The 27,459-nt window shown below is 34.1% G+C and overlaps 1 protein-coding gene across 1 annotated transcript in view; it reads left to right on the top strand.

Moving 5' to 3' along the window:
* The window catches only part of LOC149796891 (uncharacterized), a 217,130-nt gene that overhangs the window by 116,867 nt on the left and 72,804 nt on the right, over nucleotides 1-27,459 (top strand). Inside the window, exons 7-11 of the mRNA XM_089961541.1 lie at nucleotides 8,038-8,154; nucleotides 18,510-18,617; nucleotides 19,293-19,424; nucleotides 21,438-21,557; nucleotides 25,276-25,412. Coding sequence (XP_089817667.1) covers nucleotides 8,038-8,154; nucleotides 18,510-18,617; nucleotides 19,293-19,424; nucleotides 21,438-21,557; nucleotides 25,276-25,412 — 614 coding nt within the window. The remainder of the gene's footprint in view (nucleotides 1-8,037; nucleotides 8,155-18,509; nucleotides 18,618-19,292; nucleotides 19,425-21,437; nucleotides 21,558-25,275; nucleotides 25,413-27,459) is intronic.

Raw genomic sequence — 27,459 nt, 5'->3', positions numbered from 1 at the left:
GGCACTCAGCATTAAGAGGTTAGTGTTAGGACTGGTCGGCCTGGTGTCAGGATAATATGACTGGGTGGGACATCATGCTACATGTCTGCGGCATGATGCCCCAGTGCTAGACATCACTTTAAACTGCCACACTGCAGACATTGTAGCGATATGACTGAAAAATTGTTAAAGCTACATTAAAAATCCAAATCACACACACACACTGTATTGCCTTAGATTTTTTCTTCATGCCTTTTTTCTTTATGCCCTGTACACCTTTCAGGCTAAATATGCATTATTTGCCCATTTAAGTATGCATTATTTGCCCATATGGGAAACTAGTAGTGAGGGCAAATGGGAAATATCCCTCTCTGATGAAATATTTGCTAACAGGAATGCATGCTTGGTGCTAAATTAAAAACACATCTGTGCTGAAATAGCATGGCAGGAAAATCATTCATTTTTTTCTTTGACTTCCAAATTACATCAACCACAAACTAATCAATAACATTAAGCCTGCCTCGGGAGATGGCATTGCTTAATGGGAAGAACTACCATACACTTTACAATAAATATAATCCCACTGAAGTCTTCATTTAGTGGACATTATAGCAAGAATCCAGGAGCTGCAGACCGGTTCATTGGTTTGTGTCCTAGACTACTAGTCAGTGGGTTGGGAGTTCAGACCAAGCCCAGACCAGTCTAGACTAATTGCCATGGTGTTTCTCTTAGTAGGGTACTATACTTTCTTTGTCTGAGCCCTTAAAGAACTTATGTATGCTGATGTGCAATTAATCAAGATATAGATAGATTTAGACAGATTAAATTCTTCAGCACTCTTTAATACCAAAACTGTAATGTTCTCAATGCTGAAATGTCATTTACAATTGATTAGGTTTAATGTAGATACATCTGTGCTTCCATTAATCTTTGCTAGTAATGTTCAGTTATTGGTAGAATGGGCCAGAAAAATTAGTGGTAAATGTTATTTCTGGATTTGTTCCATCTCAGTTAATGTTATGGCTCATAGACTGAAATTTTCAGTTAAACTCATTGGTTCTTAATTTTCTGTACTTGTATTGTGACAGCTACTTCTACAAGCATTATGGCTCCATTGCTGAGTAGGAAGGTTTAAATGTTTATAGTCAGGAAAAGATCTTGATTTAGTGTATTGCAGGGTCTTCTGTAGAAAATGTAATTACACTATTCATGTGTTTTTCTTAAAGTCATGCAGATAAACTAAATTCTTGAAAATTATGCATTATATTTCAAGACCGCCTGTGTTTTCTTCATTAAGTCCATCCTACATTGAATCATTTTTTTTTAAAAATGAAACATTGTAGTTTTATGCATGCATATTCAAGCTGAACTGCAAATTACAAAAATCCAGATCTGCCATTGCAGAGTACACCTACAAATCAGGGTCTGTTTTATGTTTATTACTCATAAGAAAATGCACAGACCCAGATCTGCTGGCATATTATGTGATGGCAGATCTGGATCTGTCCAATTTGCAGTTGGACTTGGCTTATAAGTGAATATATACAGTAAGTATTCATTTCTAAGGTAGATCCTGATACTGCCGTAATGGGAAACAAAACTTTGGTCTGAAACAAGAAACTTCTAGTAGGTTCATCAGTTCCTCACATTAAAGCAATTCATTAAGACAAAGTAGAGTGTTTCAATTGTGAATTCACTTTATATATGCACAGCCTAGTCATGTCACATTACCTCAAACACAAATTTCAGTCGTTACTATTTTTTACAGGGTATAGTGGCATCAGGTCATTCAGTTCATTTTTTAATGATTTACTAAATGATCTATATACACTTTAATGTTTGTTATTAAAATCTTACTGCAGGCCATTTACTTTTCCATTACACTGAACTGTTCCAAAATAGTTTCATTGTACAGTGTTGGGAAAGGTCATGGATACCCACTTGCTGGCAAAAAGCAATTCATTATAAGGCCATTGTTTTTTTATTGTCTTTGTTAGGATGTGGAGGGAGATATAATAGATCTCAAACCTGCTAGGGAGGGTGCTTTGGCTTATTTATCTGGTAGTTGATTCACCATGGTGTTATTGCCTGGATCAAGTAATTAATCACAAAGTAATTAATCACATAAAGTAATTAATCACATAAAATATGAAAGTAATGGATAGCATAATGGAGATCTGAGTAAAGATATAGAATTGAACAGCATGAGCCATATGTAAAATATAACAATTTAATTAATTACATATACAAGATGAAATTGAACTTGACATTTGTTGTTGTTGTTGTTGTAGGGTTTAATGCCATTTTTCAACACATGATAGGCTATACATGGTGGCCAGTATTAATGGTGGAGGAAGAACCCTGGAAATCCCTGGAAGGAACCACCAACCCTCGAGAAGCTACTGGCAAGCTTTCTCACATACCCACATTACTTGACATTTGTATGATACATTTTCTCTTAGAATTTAAATTTTTATGTAAAATGCATTTAGCTATTTTGCTATACCAATAAAACAAATTTCATCATATAATTGAGAGACCGATCAAACTCGGTTTGCTGGTATGTCAACATAACCTGATTGCTTCCGGTCCTTTCCAGATCACTGTTGGTGACAGGTCTGCATTGCCATATTTCATTTCCATCTCTCTCTCTCTCTCTCTTTCAAATTTTTCTTCAGGTCATCAACCATAACCTTGCTGACTGCTGTCAGTTAAATTTCTACTATGTGGTATACAAGTATCAAGCCCTGTTTTCCTTCAAATAAATTAAATGTAACCTAAATATTTGTCAGGTTTTTTTCTTCTCCTGGGATAGAACAATATTCCCACTCTTTTTACATCGGGTATTGTTTTATCATAATTCAGGAGAACTAAACTATGGTCATTTTGCAACCTATTGTAATTCCTATTGACATGAATTTGCCTTTTCTAGCAGCTACTCATATTCCTAACTGGAACTATGACACAACTAGGCATCTTTGTTAATAGTACTGTGGCACTGTGTACTGTAAATCACTAACTAGACTATGTCAGTCAACATGTGCCACTTTTTCTTCGGGTAAGAGAATTTACAACTTAATTACACAAATGAATTAATGGACTTCACATCTTGTCTTAACTACATTATTTGATAACTAGCAATTCATTGCCATAGACATAGTAATATCAGTTAGCAATCATGATACATATAATGTTTGACAGATAAATTATTTTCACAATTCAAATCAGAGTAATGCACAAAAGTCCTACAATACATGATTTTTATTGGATCTGAATGAGGTAATTTGAAAATTTCATACCAGGTTGAACAAGTTCATAAATACACGAGTCATTAAGATTCAGTGCAAATGCATGCGAATCCTTAGCTTCTGAACTTAACAAAAATTGATGCATGAATTTAAAATGAATAAATTCAACAAATAATTACAAACTTGCATCAGTGCATATTGTATGTGAATGAGACAATACATTGTGCTTTCCCAAGACTCGCTCCTCTTTCTGTGAAGCCAAATTTCTTTCTGGTCCCAGGTCTCTCAAATTCTTCCAGACCTATATCCCTTGGATGATTTCTTTAATGAGAGAAATTATTTATTAATTAATTCATTAATTTCCTCGGAGTCCTTCAGACTCCCCTTTAGGAAGAAAAACTCAGATTGACTCATTTCACAAGGGAGATTACTTAAATCTTTGGATTACATCTGGGAATGCACTTTCCCTCATTTAGCTTAGCCAAGCAGGATTAACTCTCTCTAACTGCCAACATTTTTACATTCCCATCTAAGTCAGAATAAGTCTCACTAGTCTGCCTTTTTTAATAACTGTTCTGGAAAATATCATTTTATGACACCTATTTCATATGGCTCAAGATTTCCCCAAATTTGTCTTTGTCTTGTCTCAACCCTGTAATTTCTTACACTTAACTCTACATTGAGATATCTGTCAGAAAGTTATTCAAGTGGGACCGCTCCAGTGACCTAGTGGTTAGAGCATCCGCCTCGGATGCGGGAGGTCGTGGGTTCGATTCCCAGCCGAGTCATACCAGAGACTTACAAAAATGGTACTAACAGCTGCCTTGCTTGGTGTTCAGCATTAAGAGGTTAGTGTTAGAACTGGTCAGCCTGGTGTCAGGATAATGTGACTGGGTGGGACATCATGCTACATGTCTGCAGCATGATGCCCCAGTGCTTGACATCACTATAAACTGGCACATTGCAGACATCGTAGCGATATGACTGAAAAATTGTTAAAGCTATGTTAAAAATCAAAATGACATCACATATCCAAGTGGGTCCTAATTAAAATCCAGTCATGCCCCAAACAGAGCATATCCCATCCTTTGCCGGCAGAAATTTATTGTGAGCCTAGCCATATGTCAATTTAAATTGTTTGTTTCATGCTGACCCTGACAGAATGTACTGTGAAAATATCTACAAAATTTACTGTAATTGTTATCAGACCAAAAAAGGTACTCAGTTCAGTGTACAACAGAAGCACTTTGGATGATAAAAGCCAGCACTCATTAAATTTTGGCTTCAGCAATGTAAATTGTAATACTTTCTATCAGAAGTGGTTATGCTTAGTAATAAGTTATATAACCCATACCCAAGTAACATACAATTAATTAAATAAGATCTATTGATTAAATTTTAAAAAAATAAAAAGCTGGCAGTAGAATAGCGAAATCATTATGTTTTGCAAATGAAAAATCATACTAAACATCACGTTTTACTCATTTAAATGTTGGAATGTCTTATTATCTTGAGCCATTATCATGGAATAAAAAGAAATATATGAGTGTATCACCACATTAATATGTAAACTGATGCTAATTCCTAATCTAATGACTAGGCATCAAGAGCATTGTTCTATCAAGAGGATAAAAAAATAGTCTCATTTTCACAGCTCTTCAGGACTTTGCATGATGAAACAAGCTCAAAATTAACAGATTGTCTCTAGCAGCTATTCACAAACATGTACAGTAATATCCGTGTGTAGGGCCATCCTAATTGTGTGTTAAAATCGCACACCATACACAATTCTGACACTTTTTGTCTTGGCCAATCTGTACATTTCTCGTTATAACATGGTAATTGGGGTCCATAACCACTGACCACGTTATATACTGAACCATGTTATACTGAGTACCTTGACATGTACAGAACCATGATATATTGAGAATAGTATAAAATACAGAACTGGTATAGTAGGCACTATCAAAATTTTGTAAATAATGGTGTTTCAAAAAGGATTAAGATACAAGTTTGACCTTGTTTTATTATACATCAGTATATTTTGGGTTATGGGTCCATAGTGGTACTGTGTTAAATCTGGAATAACATTATCATGAGGCATGTTGTAACTGGGAGAGTTGTATATTGTTTTATTATGGCTTTTGGGGGTTAATGTTTTTTACTTCTCCCTTCTGAACCTCATGTAGCATTCCAGGACTGTAACTGCTGCAAGCTGATACTGTTTATTAGTACAAACAAGAGTTGTAAGCCAGTCATTAACTATATTCTGTTTACACTTTGATGTAGTGTATGCCGACATGAAAAAGTATTGATGGTATGACTTGTGACTTTGTCATTTATATGTAATTATTGTTTGTGTGTGTGTGTGTGTTTGTGCCTGCTCCATTAGGTAGAGTGGTGTAAGTGCCCAGATATTTACATTGTTTTCTATTTTCTTACGCATAATTTTGCAGTTTTCTTGTTCCTCTCCTTTCCTAAAGAAAATTCCTAATGCTTTAACTTGGTCTTTGATTAGACATCAAATATTCTGGGGTGATTCCCCCGCCAACTACCTATTTTTAGTATTTCAGTTTTGTCATGGCTAATTCTAGACCCTGATGCTCTTCCGAAATTTTCAAATTCCTTTTCGAGACATTTAAAGGAGTTTGGGTCTCTTATGAAGTTAGTGCAGTCATTAGCACGTTGGAGCATTTTTATTTTTTTCCTTATATTTGGGATTTGGATACCTTCTATATTTTTATTCAGTCTTATTTTGATACTTAGAATTTCAATTGCTGTTATGTATAATAGCATTGATAGTGGGGATCCTTGCCTCAACGATCTTTTAATGTCAAATTTCTCAGTGGCAGCCCCATTTACCTGCACTTTTGCAGTGATTTCTTTATACAGGATTTTGGTCCAATTTTGGAAATTATTTCCAAAACCAAATTTTTCTAGTACTTTTTGTGCCTAGTTTGTTCCAATCTGTCGAAAGCTTTTTCTTGGTCAAAAGGTACCATAGCACCTTTTTGACCTGTCTCTTGTAAGTAGTCAATAATGGTCCTAATGCATAAAACATTATTTTGTATGTCGCGTCCTTTTGCCCTGAAGGTCTGATTATAATTATTTTACCCATTCCATTTTTAACTCTATTAGCTAGTATCTTACTTAAAATTTTATAATCTATATTTAGGAGGGAGATGGGCCTTTTAGTTTTCCCTCTCTCCCTTCACTTTGTTTAACAAAGTAATAATTCCCTCCCTCATCGATTCAGTCATTGTATCATTTCGTAAAAGTATATTATTATATAACCATTGTGTATCATCCTTCCAGTAAAATTATTCCATTCCTCTATTCTCTCCCAGGTTACTCCTTTTTATTTTTAATTAAAGTAGATATACCCAGTCTTGTATTTTCCCCTTTAAAATCATTCAGAATTAGGACTCCATTCAGTTTCTCTTCACAAAAGGCTACTAATTATTTTGTACATTGGTTGTGCATTTCTTGTAAAAAGATGATATCATAATTTCCTTCATTACTTAATTTAATAATTTTTTCCTTACTTGCTCCATTTAAGTTGGTTGAGGCTATACAGAAGTTTTTTCCCTTCATTTTTTGCCCTCTCCACCAGGTTGTCACATTCTTGGTTGTGATGACAGTTTATTTGCATTAGATTTTCTATCCAGATCCCTTTAGGGATATTTTTATTTTGTAGTTTTTGGAGGCACTGGCCCCACTCCCGTATCTCCATTTGTATTTCTACCTTCATTTGTTTCAGTCTTATCTGTGAGTTTAGATTCTGAATCTATTTCATCTTCCGTATTCCTGTCATTTTCTTCATTTCTTCTGTCTGTCTCAAGTCCTGTTCCCATTTCCATTTCGTCATCCTTGTCACTTTCATCAGTTCCTTCTACATCATCTTTGTTTTTGTCCTCTCTCCCTTCATCCTTATCTTGTCTCTTTTTTTTGTATTGAAGGATAATGGCAACATTTTTGTAATACGCTGTTTGTGGGGTGTCAGTATCTACTTTTGTGTTCTCACTTCCCTGTGATGAACTTGATACTGATTGATCTTTATTTTTTCTTTCAACTTTAACTTAGCTATAGGGGTTGAGGTTAAAGGGATATCTGAGAGTGGCCTAACACCTAGAGATTCCACTGACTCTTCCTCATTTTCAGCTTGGTCCAAAGAGCTCTCCTAACAGGAGTGTGAACCTGTTTCTTAGGATAGTGGTGTAGGGTCTTTCCCTGTCTTATTTGGACTAAGGTACTCCCCCATACTTGTGAATTTTGGGAACTTTCATCCCCTTTGATCTGTCAGATCTATGTTTGGCATTTTGTTTTCATATGCTTTCCAAATTGAATCACTTGATTCATCCCCTTCTCCTCTGTTTGACACTCCTGTATTTTCAGTAGGGTTTTGTATTTCACTCTCTTTCCTACATTGGCCAATCAATCGACCCACTTACGTTTGTAAGTTTTGCTGTGCTTCTTGGATTTCTTGTATTCCTTGATCTAAGTTTTGTGGTATGTTTGCTACTTTGCTGGCATAAGTAGGTGCCACCACTACGGGATTCTTACAGTTTTTTGGTTCATGACCTACCTGCTTACATCTGTTTTTCTGGCATCTCCTATACCATGTGCGGAGTAGGAACCCCATTACATAAAAGAAAGTGGGGATCTTTTTAGCATCTTCTTTGAGAAGAGTCATTATCGACGGACCCCAGATTTTACATCCCGAAATTGGATCCATTTATCTTTTTATGAATTACATGTATATAAATAAAATAATTTTACAAGTTTTGATTTTTCACTTTTTCTTTTTCAGTCAACAAGAAAGTCTGCCCTATTAACTGCTGCCAAGAAAGCCAAATTAAAGAGCAACCCATCACGTGTTCGCTTCGCTGATCCTGTTATTCTTAATGGATCTTCCCCTACGTCAGATGTAAGTGTTGAATATAGTCCTACCTGCTGCCTATTCAGCCACCACATGTCTTAAATGGCTGGGTTTTCACAATTTTTGAAACTGTTGTTATGGAAATAATCCCCAGCTAATGAGCCACCTCCCTTTAAGGGACACTTTTGCACTCTTTAAAGGTGATTGGTTAAAGGGAGTTGGACTGTAAATCTATTTACTTTATTTTTGAAGTTATCGATCCATGCCCACTCTGCAACTCTTTTACGAAATTTTAGGAATTTTTTAAAATAAGGATGTTATTGTTTGATAACAATTATCCCTTTCCAATTTTTGGCAAGATCCTTCATGAAGACAAGTTTAAAATGAGCCTGACTCTCTGTGCAACCCATGGACATATTAATGTAACTTTCAGTGAGGAATACAGTATATATACTTCCTTATAAGTTGGGGTGAACTGCAAATAACATAGACTCTGATTTGCCATCGCATAATGTGCAGGCCGATCAGGACCAATCTTGTTTTGTTTTGGTAATTACTCCTAAGAAAATATGTAAACCCAGATCTGCTGGAACATAATGTGACAGGTGGCTGCATTGGTTATGATGTTGAAGTTAATGAAATTAATTTTAAGATGATGTAGTCATGGGTTCAGGCCCTTACATTAATGATATTTTTTGTTTCCCTATCTGACTTAAATATTAAGGTACAAGATCTGCAGGAAGAAATGAAACAACAACAATGATTTTAGGGGCCCCGAGTGGCCAAGTGGTCTAAAGCACTCTCTGTTACGGATCACTGCCATCTCACCTCTGTCTGCATGCGTTCGAGTCTCAGATTAAAAATAGGTCATAAATTATTTTACATTTTCTTTCCAAACTACATTCCTAGTACACAGAAATTAACAATATCTAAGGAAATTTCAATCAATGAAAATGTCACTTACACTGAGTGGAGGCAGTACTTTAATAAATAAATATGGATATGTGAGAAAGCTTGCCAGTAGCTTCTTGTGGGTCAGTGGTTCTTTCTGGGGTTTTCCTCGGGTTCTTCCTCCACCATTAATACTGGCCACCATGTATAGCCTATCGTGTGCTGAAAAATGGCATTAAACCCACAACAACAACAACAATGATTTTAGGACAGAAAGTCATAGGACAAAAAATCACGGACAGAAATTCCCAATGCTGATTTTCATAGTTATGAGAGTTGCAGGACAAAAAGTCACAGGATAAAATGTCACAGTTATGAAAGACAGAGAGTCACAGGACTAAAAGTCACAGTTATGAAAAAGATGTAGGTCAACAAGTCAGAAAAAGATGTAGGTCAACAAGTCAGAAAAAGATGTAGGTCAACAAGTCAGAAAAAGATGTAGGTCAACAAGTCAGATAAAGATGTAGGTCAACAAGTCAGATAAAGATGTAGGTCAACAAGTCAGATAAAGATGTAGGTCAACAAGTCAGATAAAGATGTAGGTCAACATGTCACAATATTAATTTTTAATTATGAAGTCTTCTTACTTCATGAATTCAGATCATGTTTTTCACACTCCATTTCTACTTCTCTATTCAACAGCTTTTAATATTCAAGTTAAGTTTTTAGGCTGAAATGATAAATTGACATCTGAAATGATAAATTGACATCTGAAATGATAAATTGACATTTACTAATGCAATATATTAAAGGTTTTGATCGTGTTCTTTCATGTTACCTGTTGTATATTAACATATTCTATATTTATTTATTTGTCCCATTGAGTCTAGTTTTTATTCGCTTACACATTTTTCCTGCTGAATTCTTGTCAAAACCACCCCTTATGATGTACATTATTATAGGATTAAATGATCATGGTTGGGTATTTAAAGATGTACATTATAAATTTCACCTAATCACTCACAACATAAATAAAGTTGGAAGGACTTTATGTTAACTTTGTGAGTGAGAAGGTAGGTAAAGTTTACACATCTATAAATACCCACCCATGCTCATTTAATCCTCATAATTCCAATTCACTTCCCTTCTGTGATCATATGAGCAGATTTCATCAACAGAATATTCACTTTTATGTAATTCAAAGTTTTCTTTCATTAGCCTTATAACTGCAACTGAATACATAGCCCGATCTTCACTAGCCATAAGAGTCGTCAATTCTTTATATGGTAATATAGGGTAGAGTGTCATAACGGGTCATGCGAGTGATATATTGTTATGATCATTATTTTAATATATATATTTATATAAAAAATGGTTGATGCTTTGTAAACCAGGCTATTCCTTTTTTTTCTAAATTACGCTTGCATATGGAAAGTGTTCTTATAACATTTGTTGTTGTTGCTTTCTACACATTTCAAGCTTTGAAAAGCAAAATCATGTCCATTTTTTAGTGAGATCCATTGCTTGACATGACCATGACCTTTAATAACAGTTGCTGGAACATGTTGTTGAGGCAAAATGCCATAACTTCCGAAGATTGACTTAATGTAAAGCCTGCCATATGCCTTCTTTGGCAAATGGAGTTAGTGTTGGAGTGCAGGAAGGTCTGTGCAATTATGTTGTTCTAACTTCTGATGGTCAATTTTAATCTGGTGTTTGTAAATTTTGATCAGAAGTCACGGGAGTGGGGGGGCAGAGGGGATTGTTGTTGTTATTAATGTGTAAGGGATTGATATAGATAAAACTTAATATTAAATGACCTGGAAACAGGGAACCAAAAGTAGTCTGCAGAATTTATTGATGTGTAAAAAATTCCTGATCAGTATCATGTGACCATTTAGATCCAATAAAATTGTAAAAAACAGAGTTAATTTATAAAAATTGGATTTATAATACAATAAAAGGAGACCAGGCATTTGCTACTAGCATGGATATCTTACAACCTTGTTTACACAGTAATTAAAAAAACAAATTATGCCACCAAAAATTGCCACATAATACACCTGCTCAAAGAATCGAACCAAATGGTCAGTTGCTAAATTATTGTCAAAATCACTTCTTTCTGTCTAACACAACTGCTCCAAATTCTGTGTAATATGCTTTTCTTCATCATTAATCAATGTTACCATTCTATAGCATTAAACGTTTTCAAGTGTTACATTTTGGTGATCTTTTGTACTACATGTTCATGATAACAATAAAAATATGAACTGTGACTTTTTGTCCTGTGACATTTTGTCCTACATATTCATAATAACAATAAATATTGTGATTTTTTGTCCTACATGTTTATCATAGCAATACAAATCTGAATTGTGACTTTTTGTCCTATGTTTTTTTAATACTTTTTGTCCTGTTCAGTGACTTTCTTTCTATTTAAGAACAACCACTGGTTCTCATAGACCTTTGTTCAGTGACTTTCTTTCCATTTACCAACAAGAACAACCTCTGGTTCTCATAGACCTTTGTTCAGTGACTTTCTTTCCATTTACCAACAAGAACAACCACTGGTTCTCATAGACCTTTGTTCAGTGACTTTCTTTGCATTTACCAACAAGAACAACCACTGGTTCTCATAGATCTTTGTTCAGTGACTTTCTTTCCATTTGCCAACAAGAACAATCACTGGTTCTCATAGACCTTTGTTCAATGACTTTCTTTCCATTTGCCAACAAGAACAACCACTGGTTCTCATAGATCTTTGTTCAGTGACTTTCTCTCCATTTACCAACAAGAACAACCACCGGTTCTCATAGATCTTTGTTCAGTGACTTTCTTTCCATTTACCAACAAGAACAACCACTGGTTCTCATAGACCTTTGTTCAGTGACTTTCTTTCCATTTACCAACAAGAACAACCACTGGTTCTCATAGATCTTTGTTCAGTGACTTTCTTTCCATTTACCAACAAGAACAGCCACTGGTTCTCATAGACCTTTGCGGCACAGTATCTTCAGAGTAAAATGATCATTATTGACTGTAAAATATTTTTCACCCAAGCACAATACACACTTCAACATATGCCATAGCTTTGAAAATAGAAAAAAAATATTTCCACATAAATACACAATTATATGTAATGATCAAATGAGATCTGATGGAATGAAGTCCAACAGCAGGAATGAAGAAAGAAAGGAATATATGAAGGGCAGAACACATGAAGAACCCTAAGACAAGGAGGTGAATGAATGATGAAGGAACGTGGGAAGGGAAAAAAGAGCAAAATATGAAAGAAGAGGAAGGAAGAAAAAAAGGAATGGAAACAGGAGAGAAATTTCTGTTTTGTTTTGAACTCTAATAGTCTTAGGCCAGAAAGCTTATATAATGACCTTCCATCTGGCCTCAAGTTCCATCAGCACATGTTATTTTTGCTACTCTTGCTAAACTTTTGGGAGGATTGGCATATAACTGGCAAATACATTCACATTATGGTCTAGTACATCCAAAATGAAATGGTGACCCTTGGACATAAAATATGACCAACACTGCAGCCATCTTGAAAATCTGATCATTGCCACTACTCCTAAACCTGGTCAATATCATGTCTGGTTGGTTCAAAATGAAAATGGTGTTAATCAGACATTCAAAATGGCTGCTGTGGTGGACATCGTAAAACCCTTGTTATTACTTACAATGGAGTTTTCACAAAAGACTCATTTGATGTCTGATTGTCCCAAAATGAAAATGGTGTTAATCAGACATTCAATATGGCTGCTGTGGTGGACATCGTAAAACCCTTGTTATTACTTATAATGGAGTTTTCACAAAAGACTCATTTGATGTCTGTCCCAAAATGAAAATGGTGCTGATCTAATATCCAGACCCCCATGGTGGCCATCTTGAAAATCTTGTTATTGCTATTACTTCTGAAATCACATCTCCCTCGATAACTCGCACACAACAGGGTCCACAAAAGTTGACTGCACTATAAGTTAGGCGCGAGTTACCGAGGGACCTCCAAAAACTGAAGAAGAAAAATTGAGAAAACTGTGTCGCTGCCATGTATAGCCTATCATGTGCTGAAAAATGGCGTTAAACCCTACAACAACAACAACAACAACAGCAACAGTATTTATTATTTGGTCATAAATTACTCCAAGTTGTTACCATTTATTGGACAGTGTAGTACAGCATGATTTGCTTCTAATTATCACCAGTTTGTTGGACAATGGAGTACAGCATGACTTTCTCCTAATTGTCACCAGTTTGTTGGACAGTGTAGTACAGCATGATTTGCTTCTAATTATCACCAGTTTGTTGGACAATGGAATACAGCATGACTTTCTCCTAATTGTCACCAGTTTGTTGGACAGTGGAGTACAGCAAGACTTAATCCTAATTGTCAACAGTTTGTTGGACAATGGGGTACAGCATGATTTTCTCCTAATTGTCACCAGTTTGTTGGACACTGGAGTACAGCATGACTTAATCCTAATTGTCACCAGTTTGTTGGACAGTGGAGTACAGCATGACTTGCTCCTGATTGTCATCACTTTGTTGGACAGTGGAGTACAGCATGGCTTGCTCCTAATTGTCACCATTTTGTTGGACAGTGGAGTACAGCATGACTTGATCCTAATTGTCACCATTTTGTTGGACAGTGGAGTACAGCATGACTTGATCCTAATTGTCAACAGTTTGTTGGATAGTGGAGTACAGCAAGACTGAATCCTAATTGTCACCATTTTATTGGATAGTGGAGTACAGCATTTACTTGTAAATGCATACTTTGCAGCTATCAATAATTCTTCTTTGCACTCTTTTCCGACTGGATGGTACTGTCTTTCAAACTTCCCATGTTCTTATCAAATTTTTCTGAGCATTGAAAATTTCTGCGTCACTGCTGTGATGGAGTGTCAAACATGCATTAGCCACATTAGTTCTGATGTCAGATCTTGACATTCCTGATGATAGTTGACATCTTAATTTCAACATTTTGCTGTCAAAAAGGATCACAGTTACATAGTGGTCTCAGCTACCAAATGTGCCTTGTTTTGTTTTTCATAATTACTTGTACGGAGTAAAATCTGACAGAAACATTGTTTGATCGTAAACTTGCCAGTAATGACAGTTAAAAAATAATTCAAATTACCACTAATAACAGTTAAAAATAATTACAAGATAAAACAGTATTAGAACCAACTCTTTGATTTCATGTACATGGTATTTACATGTAACTGACTTTATCACTTTTACAGTATATGTTCTTTGCACATGTACATGAATTCAGTTAATGTTCATAAATAATGTAATTTTGGTCGTTAGATATTATATTGACAGACAATGCCCCTGTCCTGTATTTCAAACATTGAAGTACCATACATTTCCATAAATTTCAACACTCAGGACAATTGTCAGTCATTTTAAAATAATGGAAACTTACTAAAACATTTTTCTTTGAATCAGAGAACAATGAGTACAAATATTTATAGAAATTCTCAGCATTAGTTCAGATTTTGCATGACAACCATATCACACTGCTATAGGTTTGGAAGCTGTCCCGAAAAACATCAAAAAACCTAAAATTTCATTTCAATTTTAGAAACCTGAAATAGGCCTTTAACACATTAACCCCTGGAGCTTTTTGTCATTTTTGCCTGAAAATCGAGTAGGCCCGGAAACACATTTTGAAAGCTATTTATGAATAGACTCGAAAACACCAAATCCCTGGTCATCTTTCAATAACATACTGCCTAGTTGTGTTAGAAACATTGTTTTTCATTGGCTATTTGAATCACGCATGAGCAGAAGGGTAAAACTTGGAGTTCTTTTTTTTTTTTTTTTGGGCTAAACGGAGCCATTATTTTTGTATGGAGACCACTCTTTATTACAAATGCCCATCTTATCCTACTTTTTGCAAAGGCTCATCTGTCTGTTTGCAGTTCATACCGGTTTGCCTTATATCTGAGACCAAAAAGTCTAAAATCCAGACACTAAATCGGATTCCAACTATGGGCGAATTTTGGTTAAAAAAAGTCGGGTCCAAAAAGGAGGTTTTTCTATCTGTATTTTGTAGTGCAACTAGATATTCCAGATTATTTGGTATCATTGTAGAGCTACATCTGTCTACCTTTTTATAATACCACCCACTTTAGTGTATCTTGCATGACCATGATGCTACAGAGCTCGGCAGTAGGCTACTACCTCCTGCCCCGTAAAGTTGTCGCTAGGGGTTAATGTGTTAACACTGAAGGAAACATAAATATTAAAAAAGCTAAAAATTATAAAAATTGATGAACTTTTTCCCAGCCCCAGAAAAAATGCTTTTTTTGCACAGTTTTTCGTTACACTAGCCTTCTGGTCTGGAAAAGTTAAAAATTTCAGGTATTTGTGTTTTATTTATTTATTCCTTTTCACTTTATCTTTATTTACATTTTATTTATAAGCAAACTCAAAGCATACTTTATAAACTTTTAATAAATTGTGTGCTTGCCATGGAGATAATCTTGTAAATGCTTTTTGTCTTGAACCTCAGAAAAATTAAATCTTGAAGAAAAAACCTTTAAAATCCCCAAAACCTCATATTTACCACTTAATTTCACTTTTGACTCTGATACAACCAAATATATAAAATTATTTGCTACATTTGTCATGACCAATCAGAAGGAATCAAAATGCCTGTATTTTTTCAAATCTTTTGGTTAATTGGTTACTTAAAATAAATGATTATTTATCATTAAGCCTCTTTCTCTCTCTCTCTTTATATATATATATATATATATATATATATATATATATATATATATATATATATATATATATATATATATATATATATATATATATATATATATATATATATATATAGACACATACACATAGGTACATATTTTCCAGCAATAAAGATTTGATCATTGAATTGTCCCTCTGGGCGCTTACAGCAGGGTGCCAGAATTATCTCCCTATGATTCCTTTGTTGCCTATTTTGTGACTGCTATCTGTAAGAAGTCACACTAATCTACATGAATTGGCAACTCATTAACTGGTTGAGTAATCACAGTCCAAATTACCAACCCCTTAGGGTGAATCCTGGTCTTTGTCAACACACCTGGAGCAAATGGTTATGATTTCTTTAATCTGTGACTAATGACAAGATGAATCCTGGTCTAGTACTGTATTCAGCAAAATGGATGATCGCTGTAGAACATGTTAAAGTTGCTTTTTTTGTGGCTTTTTTGTGTGGCTAATTTTAGGCAAAATAACCAAACAATAGTTGTTATGTACTACATTGGCTTGTAAAGTTGTAGAGTAATGGCTAAAGAAAAATCCCATGTGGACAGTTTAGTCTTGGGATTAATTAAGTGTCAGATTAATGATAATGTGAACAATACGATATAATCTCAGATAAAAATAAAATGTGGACGATTTTTTTGTCATGGGTTACAGCCAGCTATATGAGATCTTATTGGCAGCAAGACCCCACAAATGAAAAGAAATTGTTTGGTTTTCTTTGTTTATTAATCTCAGATAGGTTAAATATTTGTGTAAACTTGTTTTATTCTTTCCACTGATTGATTACAGCAATCATGGGGGCAACTGCAGTAATTGACTGGGCAGTCAGAAATATATGTTGGGCAGCCAGATTTTAATAATAATAATAATAATAATAATAATAATAATAATATTGCTAATAATAATAATGACTTTATTTAAAGAGGGTAACACAATTAGCTGAAGAACTTGTCTTCCTTGAGGTCATCATACAAAGGAATTTATTTTATTTAACTACATCTCTGAAGCCACTGGATATATTGGCTTGCAAGAAGGAAATAGAGTGGGCATTTCAACTGGAATACTATTCCATAGCAAAGTTTCAGAGTATCGGAAACCTCTTTTGAATAATTTCTTATTTGTTTGGGAATTTCGTACTGTTTGGTAGAAATAGATCACAGGTGGGCAGTATTGCCACATAGCCTATACTGGAATAGTGATTGTAAATATCCAGGAGTACTATTATTGGATATCCTGTACATTTAATTGGCTTTTCTCAACCAAATTCGGTCTTTAATAGTTAATATTTTTAACTTATCAGCTAAAGTTTCTTTCCTTTTGATATTAGTCCATATGCTCTTTTTTTCTTAATGTGCTATCTTTATAATTTGATTACTGAATTACAGTAGTCTAAATAGGGTTTGTATGTAACTGTTACCAAATGGTTTTCTATGCCTAAAATTCAGGGAAAATATAGCTTATCTTGTGTGCTTGCCATGGAGATAATCTTGTAAATGCTTTATGTCTTTTATAACCACAAAAATCCCAAATAAACTCTTGCAAATAAATATGGTTTTATTTTGCATTTTGACAGTACTGAAAATGATAAATTCCAGTGTCTTAAAATCAGTATTGATATCTAGTACCAGCTTTCTGTTCATATTAGGTCTCACTGGACAGTTTATCTGGTGAATTTTCATCCAACAATGACCAATTACAGAAAAATGAGAATAATTTTACACTGAAGATACAAATAAAAACAAACTAATGATTTTTGTAGAAAGCATACATGTGAGATTTTGACTGCAGTAATCAGGTTAATTCCTGATGCAACTGGTGGTTTTTATACTGAACCAACACTGCCACCAACCCCTAAATTTTACACTCATTTTTGACAAGAAATAGCTATTTTGAATATTTTCCTGTGACAAGGCAGCTAAAAGAATCAATATGTGCCTTATGCATGAATAAAGTTCACTAGTACAAAAACAAATTAGCATACTTTTAATCACCCCTCAACCATCTAGATTTTTAGATATTTACCTCTGTAGCAGACACACATAAATACGTAAGCCAAGTCGGCAGCTCATTTGCAGCCCAAGTTATGCATTTGATCTCCAATGCTCATCTAACTGTGACAGGCAGTCACCAACAAGCCAACCTATTTCCAAGCCTAATTCAAAGTAAATCTAAACCACATTATAGATTTAGCTTATGCGTGAATTTATAAATGTCAGGCTTATGATAATTAGGTTCATGCCTTCTACCTTAAAAATTAGGGGGGTGTCAAAATACAAAACTATCCAGTGAGACCTAATGACTTGTATAGCACATGTATTTTTAATATTTTTTTACATGGAACCAGTCTGATAGACTGACCACAAATGAGACAAAACTAAGGCCCAAACTGGTCAAGAATCAGAAGTTTTAAAAGTTTTTATCACTAGAGGATTAAAGAGGGTCTGATTTTGAGGCATACTTGGAAGAAATCTGACATGTTTGTAGTCTGGTTTACACACTTTTCACTGTAAATTTCAAATACACTGCTTGTCACTTAAAGTATGAAATGCTTATGAATACATAACAGCTGACAATATGTCAGCACTGAAACTGATTTTAGGGACTACTTTCTTTCCTGTTGTAATTTCAAGACAAGGGTGAAGTTTTCAGTCACAATACAGGCGGCATGAAATGGATGTGTAATGTTGAATTCATTATACTTCAAACTTCTTTTTTTTCAGGACTCCACAGAAGAAAGTTATGTTCCTTTCATGCCAAATGTATTAAAAGTCTTCATGGAGAATGGTCAAACCAAGTCTTTCAAGTACGACAACAAAACAACTGTTAAGGTATTAATGGCAAGATTACTAGATTGTGCAAACATTTGCAAACTAAGACTGTGACTCTGCTGAAAGTACTAACATCTGATTGGTCAATGATTTGACATACTGACATCTGATTGGTCAATGATTGAACATTCTGACATCTTAGTGATCAGAGGTTTGATATCTGAGACCTTAGGATTTTGAGTTGAGTCTGACTTTTAGCATAATATAGAGCAATAAAAGAACAGTTTAATGAGGAGTTATAGTTAGCTTCTCATTAGGTGGAGAGACAAAGAAACATCTTGCCCTGATATTTTGATTCCCCTTCTGATTTTAATGTTCACTAGAACAAATTTTATTTCTTGTATTATCCCTAAGAATGCATGATTCGTAACCCATGTCTCAATGAAAACAATAATGTCTTATTTTACTCTGAGGTGTATTATGTTATTACTAGAATCCACTGAAATTGCCATTTGGTTTCTTTTTTTAAAAATTAATAAAAAAAAGTATATCTTAATAATTTTCTTCTTCTATTCAGACTTTAGCACCAAACAAGTATATATAAAAGTTTAATGCTCTTAATTTCATTTTTATATCTGCTAATTTTATTAAAGATATTGAAGTCCCCAATTCCTCCTGATCCTCTCTCTTGGAGACTGTTATGGCCATATGTAACAATTTCCATTCCTCTTGCAGGATGTGATGCAGTCCCTACAGGAGAAGTTGAACATACATAATATCCACAACTTCTGCTTGGTATTACACAGTGCTAAGAGTAAGGTCACAGGCAAAATGGCAATCCTACAGGAGCATGAAACTTTGTCTGAGGTATATCTTCCCTCTTTTATGCCTTCCAAAATATTCATTGTTCAAATAAATAAAGACATTTTTCTTGCTTTCTTTTGAGACAGAAGATCTTATATGATTTCATCCAGCACTTTATTATTGCTAGACAACCTAAACCACAGAGAGGTTTGCCACATTACTTTACAAATATATTCATCCCAAGCTATGGTTGGTACTAAATGAAAATGGTACCCCTCGGACATCCTATATGGCCATCTTGAAAATCATTTTATCCCTACTACACTGAATGGATGGTCTTATTGTCATGGGAGTTTGACTGAAAGACTTCTTTTGATGACTGTGTGCTCCATTTTGAAAATGGTGCTAATCTGGCATTCAGTATTGTTACCACAGTGACCATCTTGAAACTTTCAGTGCTACATCTTTTGAGTGGATGGTCATGATGATATAAGGGATATTGACATGGGAGTTTTCACTAAAAGACTTCTTATGATGTCTAGTTGGTCCTAAATGAAAAAGGTGTCCCACAACATCCAGTTTGGTTGCCACAGTGGACATCTTGAAAAGTTTGTTGTCACTAATCCTCCTGAACAGAGGAAAATGCAATAAAATTGTTTTATTACAATATTATCATGCTGACAGTCATCATACTCAACACAGCAGCCATCTGAAAAAGTTTGCAGTTGCTGCCTCTCTTGAATGGCTAGACGTATGACATGGGAGTTTTCACTAAAAGACTTCTAATGATGCCAAGCAAGTTGCAAATGAAAATAATGTCCCTCGGACATCCAGTTTCACTGCCACAGTCATCATCTTGAAAATCTTATTGATAATACAACTGAACATTGGTAATGTAAGGAAATAGTTGTGTTGCCATATTAGATATGCTGGAGTTCTCAGGAAATTCTTTTTGGCCAGAGTCAGTCCCTTCAAGGATATGCATTTATCTTACATACAGATTGTTTTTATTCTGACAGCCTTCATTGATTGAAATGTGTGAAATTTACTTTTTCTGATTTATTTTCTTGAAGATAGGTAGCAAGGAACAAGATAGGTTTCTGCACTGACCTTTTCAAATGATTTACTCTAGGTGTATCTCCATAGACGTTTTTTCTTCAGAACACAAATATTGACTTATGATATTGGCCTGAAATTAACATGTCATAGTTACAGCTATGATTCCTGTGACCCCTTTGTTTATTATTTGCTTACATTTATTTTTCATTATTCTTTTTCTGTCTTTTTTTTTGTCTTTATCAGTTAACTCTAATTCTTTCTCCCAAACACACATAAATATAATCAGCAACTGCAAAACTTTGAAATAATCAATGTTCTAAATTGTTAATACAAGTGAATTTTCCTTTGTTGAAGTAAAGGAGAGCTTATGCTTTACCTTGGGTAATTTAGGAATCAGTGTTAAAAAAATGTAAATTTTTTGTACGTTAAAGCCTGTTTTTTTATTATTCTCTACCTTCTCTGTCATAATGTTTGATATATACATAAACCCTGAAGAGTAATACACCACAATGCAAATGTAGGTCACTGTTATCGACTTGTTCTACTTTAGTTCCATATATACTCACTTATAAGTGAAGTCAAAGTGCAAACAACAAAAATCTTGATCTGCTGAAGCATAATGTGCCTGCAGATCAGGGTCTATGTTGTTTGTTCTACTGATTATTCCTAACAAATTGCACAGACCCAGATCTGCAAGTACATTATGTGACAGCATATCTGGGTCTGTGTGGTTTGCAGCTGGATTGATACGCAAGTATAAATGGTAACTGTTCACCATTAATCAATTGCTTTAACACTTGTGTAGCAGCTAAACATGGCTTGTGCATGCATCTTTTGGAGTGCTGCACTTGAATATCAGTATTATGTCACTGTAACCTACATCTACTGCCCTTTCTTCATCCTCAGTCAGCATTTACAATGGGTGTTGACAGATTTAACTATTGTTCTTCTGCATAACCATGTACAAGTGAATTTTACTGTTTTCTGTTATCTCTTGTTTTCTTCTTGTAATTATAGATTGCAGCCCGACCAGGATCAAGTAACTTCCGGTGTTTATTTCGAGTGGTATTTGTTCCTAGAGATGCTTATGACCTCCTGAAAGAAGATCCAGTTGCATTTGAATATTTTTATTTGCAGGTTTGTATGGTGTCCAGTTATATCACAAATTGGTACATCAGGACATGGGCACACCTTCTTTAATTAGTTACACACCTAATTAGATTCAAATTATTTTTTGCGTGTGAATTTAATATATAAGTCAGAAAACCAAACATATACACCATATTTATTATGTGGAAGCTTGAAAACAGATTTCCTGTTAAAACCCAGGAGAGTACTGGACAGTTTTGAAATTAAATAGAATAATATAATTTTATTACTTGGCAGTCTTTATGTTACTGTCAAAATTACTTGTATGTTATGATGCTGTTTCCAAAGAAAGAAGATGAATTGGACTTTTATGCACACAGATTGTCATAAAGATGCATAAATAAAAATCCAAATAATAAAGTTCCCACTTTGATCAGACCTCCATTTTGAACATATTTCGAAAGATAAATGTGTTCAAGTTTACATGCTAAAGTTTTTTTCTTCAGCTGATTGTTTAATAGAGTCTTATTAATCATCAAAAACTGTTTTGAATGTCTGTATTCCATACTTCTACTTGCAGACATAGTGGCAGCCACTTTACATTTTAAGGGACTCTCTGATGTCCTATTGTTTCTTGTGATTATGTAGGGATCATCAAGTGCAATAGCATATTTAATTAAGTCCTCTAAACTTCCAGAAATCCTGTTCTGCTTGAGATATTGCCAACAAGTGGTGCTTTGAATTGACTATACAGACAGCAGTTATTTGCCATAGGTGTCTGGAAGCAGAGATGATGCCAGCATGTGTGAATATGGGAATCAGTCAAAATTTGTATGAATTCACTCCTTTGGAGAGTAATGATGTGTGAGAACTTTCTCACCTTAGTTTAAAGCTGCACATGTTGTGAGATCTGTCTCTTTTCAGGTGGGCAGCTGTTTACACATCAGGCTTCTTCATTTTGGCATAAATGGTTCTTAAGCTAAATTTGATGGCATTGATGGACTTGAAAACTCGTAATATAGCATTACGGAGCAGATACAAAATCTGGCATAATAGTGAGCAAAGCACTGATTTAAGAAAGTAAAACTTTGGCAGAGTTTATGTTAGTGATGAATATTATTTTGGAGCAGAAATATCCAAAAGACTATTCCTATGAGCTGTGGAAAATTGTATATAACAACCATAAAGAACAATTTCCCATCCTGTCCAAGCCAGCTAACTTAGCACAGAACAATATTGATACATACATAAGGCATATATTCATACATACATAAGGCATACATTCATACATACATAAATTATACATTTATAAATATATATGGCATACATTCATACATACACAAGGCATACATTTATACATACATGAGGCATACATTTATACATACACAAGGCATACATTTATACATACATAAGGCATACATTCACATATACACAAAGCATACATTTATACATACATAAGGCATACATTTATACATACATAAGGCATACATTCATACATACATAAGGCATACATTCATACATACCTAAATTATTCATTCATAAATACATATGGCATACATTCATACATACACAAGGCATACATTTATGCATACATAAGGCATACATTCATACATACATAAGGCATACATTCATACATACATGAGGCATACATTCATACATACATGAGGCATACATTCATACATACATAAGGCATACATTTATGCATACATAAGGCATACATTTATACATACATAAGGCATACATTCATACACAAGGCATACATTCATACATACATAAGGCATACATTCATACATACACAAGGCATACATTCATACATACATGAGGCATACATTCATACATACATGAGGCATACATTCGTACATACATAAGGCATACATTCATACGTACACAAGGCATACATTCATACATACATGAGGCATACATTCATACATACATAAGGCACACATTCATACATACATACATAAGGCATACATTCATACATACATAAGGCATACATTCATACATACACAAGGCATACATTCATACATACACAAGGCATACATTCATACATACATAAGGCATACATTCATACATACATAAGGCATACATTCATACATACATAAATTACACATTCATACATACACAAGGCATACATTGATACATACACAAGGCATACATTCATACATACATAAGGCCTACATTCATGCATACACAAGGCATACATTCATTCATACATAAGGCATACATTCATACATACATGAGGCATACATTCATACATAAGGCATACATTCATACATACATAAGGCATACATACATACACAAGGATACATTCATACATAAGGCATACATTCATATATACATATATTATACATTCATAAATACATATGGCATACGTTCATACATACACAAGGCATACATTCATACATGAGGTATACATTCGTACATACATGAGGCATACATTCATACATACATAAGGCATACATTCATACATAAGGCATACATTCATACATACACAAGGCATACATTCATATGTACATAAGGCATACATTCATACACAAGGCATACATTCATACATACACAAGGCATGCATTCATACATACATAAGGCATACATTCATACACAAGGCCTACATTCATACATACAGAAGGCATACATTTATACATAAGGCATACATTCATACATACACAAGGCATACATTCATATGTACATAAGGCATACATTCATACATAAGGCCTACGTTCATACATACACAAGGCATACATTCATACATACATAAGGCATTCATTCATACATAAGGCCTACATTCAAACATACATAAGGCATACATTCATACATACATAAGGCATTCATTCATACATAAGGCCTACATTCATACATACACAAGGCATACATTCATACATACATAAGGCATTCATTCATACATAAGGCCTACATTCATACATACACAAAGCATACATTCATACATACACAAGGCCTACATTCATACATACACAAGGCATACATTCATACATACATAAGGCATACATTCATACATAAGGCCTACATTCATACATACATAAAGCATCCATTCATACATAAGGCATACATTCATACATACACAAGGCATACATTCATACATACATAAGGCATTCATTCATACATAAGGCCTACATTCATACATACATAAGGCATACATTCATACATACATAAGGCATTCATTCATACATAAGGCCTACATTCATACATACACAAGGCATACATTCATACATACGTAAGGCATTCATTCATACATACATGAGGCATACATTAAGCTCAGAAACAGATTTTTGCTTATACAAATGCAACTGCTTTGAAAGATTTTGATTTCAATAGAGCACTAACAATGGAGCCAGAAGAAAGAGGGACAAATATTGAAGTGTTTGGTAAATATTGAACTATGGTTGTTTCCTTCTTCCCCTCCTTCTTTCTACTCCTCCCTCTGTTTTTGTGACAAGGGTGGAGCTCCTCCTGTAGATAAAATCCTGGAAGCATCTCTGTGGAATTTCTGGAAATATGGCCGGTCATTCAGATGCACTAAAATTGAAATGTGATAGAGGTGACGAAAAGTATTTTCAGTGAAATACATCTGTGTAAGATGAGTTTGTTGTCAGAAAGAGTTAAATATTCATGTGTAGGGCATGGACTGGTCATTAGACATGGGCTTAAGGTTGGAAAAATATGGTATTTCCTACAATTCCTAATCATTATGGATTGCACACAAATAGAGGTTTAATGCATGGCATGCTAAATTATAATATTTGATTTTCAGTGTTGTAATGATGTCCTCCAGGAGAGATTTGCTTCAGAACTCAAACCGGAAACCATTCTTCGCTTGGCAGCACTTCAGATAAACCAACATTCCGCTAGCAGTAACATTATTGGGAAAATTAATATAAAAACTATTGAGTAAGTATTTTGTTCTTGAAGGATGAATTTGAAAAATAATTTTAATGGTTTAAATTACAAATGGTTTTAATACAGCAATATGGAACTAATTTTTCAAAGTCCTGCAATTATTCAGAAATAAAGTTAAAAGTTAATAAATTGCATTTGAAAGTAAATATATTGTTCAATTTGAAGTGTAAATATAATATTACTTTATTTAATGGAGTCATATTAGTCGTATCTGAAAATATGGATAAGCAGAGACTATGCTTTCAAAAACCTGATTTCAGAATTTGGTTTTTGCATTCTGTCGTTTGATACTGATGTTCTTGTTGATGAATCACCTCCCTAATGGATGACCATGTTCTTATCTCTGTCATCACTCTTATTCAGATCTGAGTTCCAAGGACTAGACTGGAACTGCAGCTTTTTTAGTAGATGATGGTTTTATGATTTATATAAAACCAGTAATGAATATTAAATGTCTCAATCCAAGGAATAACAGTTTGGAAAGATTTAAAATTAAGTGTTATGTCCAGTATCTCAAGTTACAGTGAATTCTGTTACATGGATGTTAAATAGATTTGTACAACTGAACACAATGCCTACCACAATGAGATTATCAATAATGTATTTATTTAGTAGCATTTTATGGCACGTCAGCACAATAGTGGCTATATGGTGGCAATGAAAGTTTGAAAATGTAAAGTAAATTGTACAAGATAATCAAGTTTGGGAGTATTGAGTATATTTTATTCATGTATTTTCTTGGATATCAATGTTGATACTTGGTAACATTTAACATGTGTTTATATGGTTTTCACAGAGTAGTAATTAACATACATACTCATGTGCCAGATCAAACTGTAAACTTTATATCTGGGTCTGTGCTATTTGTTAGGAGTGATCAGTAGAGCAAAGAACATAGAATTTGATCAGCTGCCACATTACATTCCAGCGGACCAGGGACTATGTTATTTACAGTTGTACCTGACTTGTATGCAGATATATATGGTCGTCTTTGGGTCTTACATTTTTTTGTTTACCACTCAGTTTATCTCATTCAGTTTACACTCACTTCAATGATCAAGTTTCAGTGGCATTGTACCAATAAGCAGAGGAATTTAGGGAAACTTGAAGGGAAAATGCGACCTTCAAAATTATTATCAATATATGTATCCTTATTTAATTCACAGATACTGGTTTTCAAAACTTTGCTGCTGAGATAATTTTATATACAAATACCCACATTTGTTTATGTGTCCTGTTGGCTAAACAAGAGGTTTTGAGTTTTTTTAAGTACCTTTTTTGTATTTTTATTTTCAAAACATTATTAAAACTTAATCTTCCCAATTTTTTTATTTTTAAAAATTCTTTTTGTTATATTTTTATCTTGATAATTTATCACTCCTGTCATAGGATGAGTTATAGCTAGTACAAGATATTGGCCAAAGTTCAGTTATCACAGGACAAGGCCATTTAGGTTCTATACAGGAACCTTTTGGAGGAATTGAATTAAATCACTTTCTCCCCCGCACACTCTTCTGTTGATGTTAGACTCTAATAAATCTCACTTGAGATTATGGTTGCGATGTACACATTTTTTATTAAGTATATATTCATGAGATTACTTTTATATCTTTGTATCTACTAAAACGTTTAGCTTGCATATATATATAAAAAATTGATAACATTTTAAACAAAGGTATGAATAAGGGATTCTCTATTTTTAATTTGCAGATTGGTCCATCTTTTCACATAATTTCTACAAAATCAGGAGAAAACAAGATAGCTTTCCAATAAAAATCATGTGATCATTATCAGTAGAGAAGAACAAATTGAGGCATATAATTGTTTCTTTATGCATGAAATATACAGGTACAAATTAATTTTATGTTTCAGTGTTTTGTATTTGTTTTATTAGTGTATGTAGGCCTATATGACCTGTGATGTAATTTGCATTTTAAAAATCCAATCAACAGATTGATAAAGTTCATATCATTAATGTTAATATACGATTTTGATTACCTTGCTGAGCATTCTTAACAATTTGTGATAGACTTTATTT

This window comes from Sinohyriopsis cumingii, chromosome 6, assembly GCF_028554795.1.
Source record: "Sinohyriopsis cumingii isolate HCF-2022 chromosome 6, ASM2855479v2, whole genome shotgun sequence".
NCBI lineage: Eukaryota > Metazoa > Mollusca > Bivalvia > Unionida > Unionidae > Sinohyriopsis > Sinohyriopsis cumingii.
This window is presented reverse-complemented; position numbering and strand designations above follow the sequence as displayed.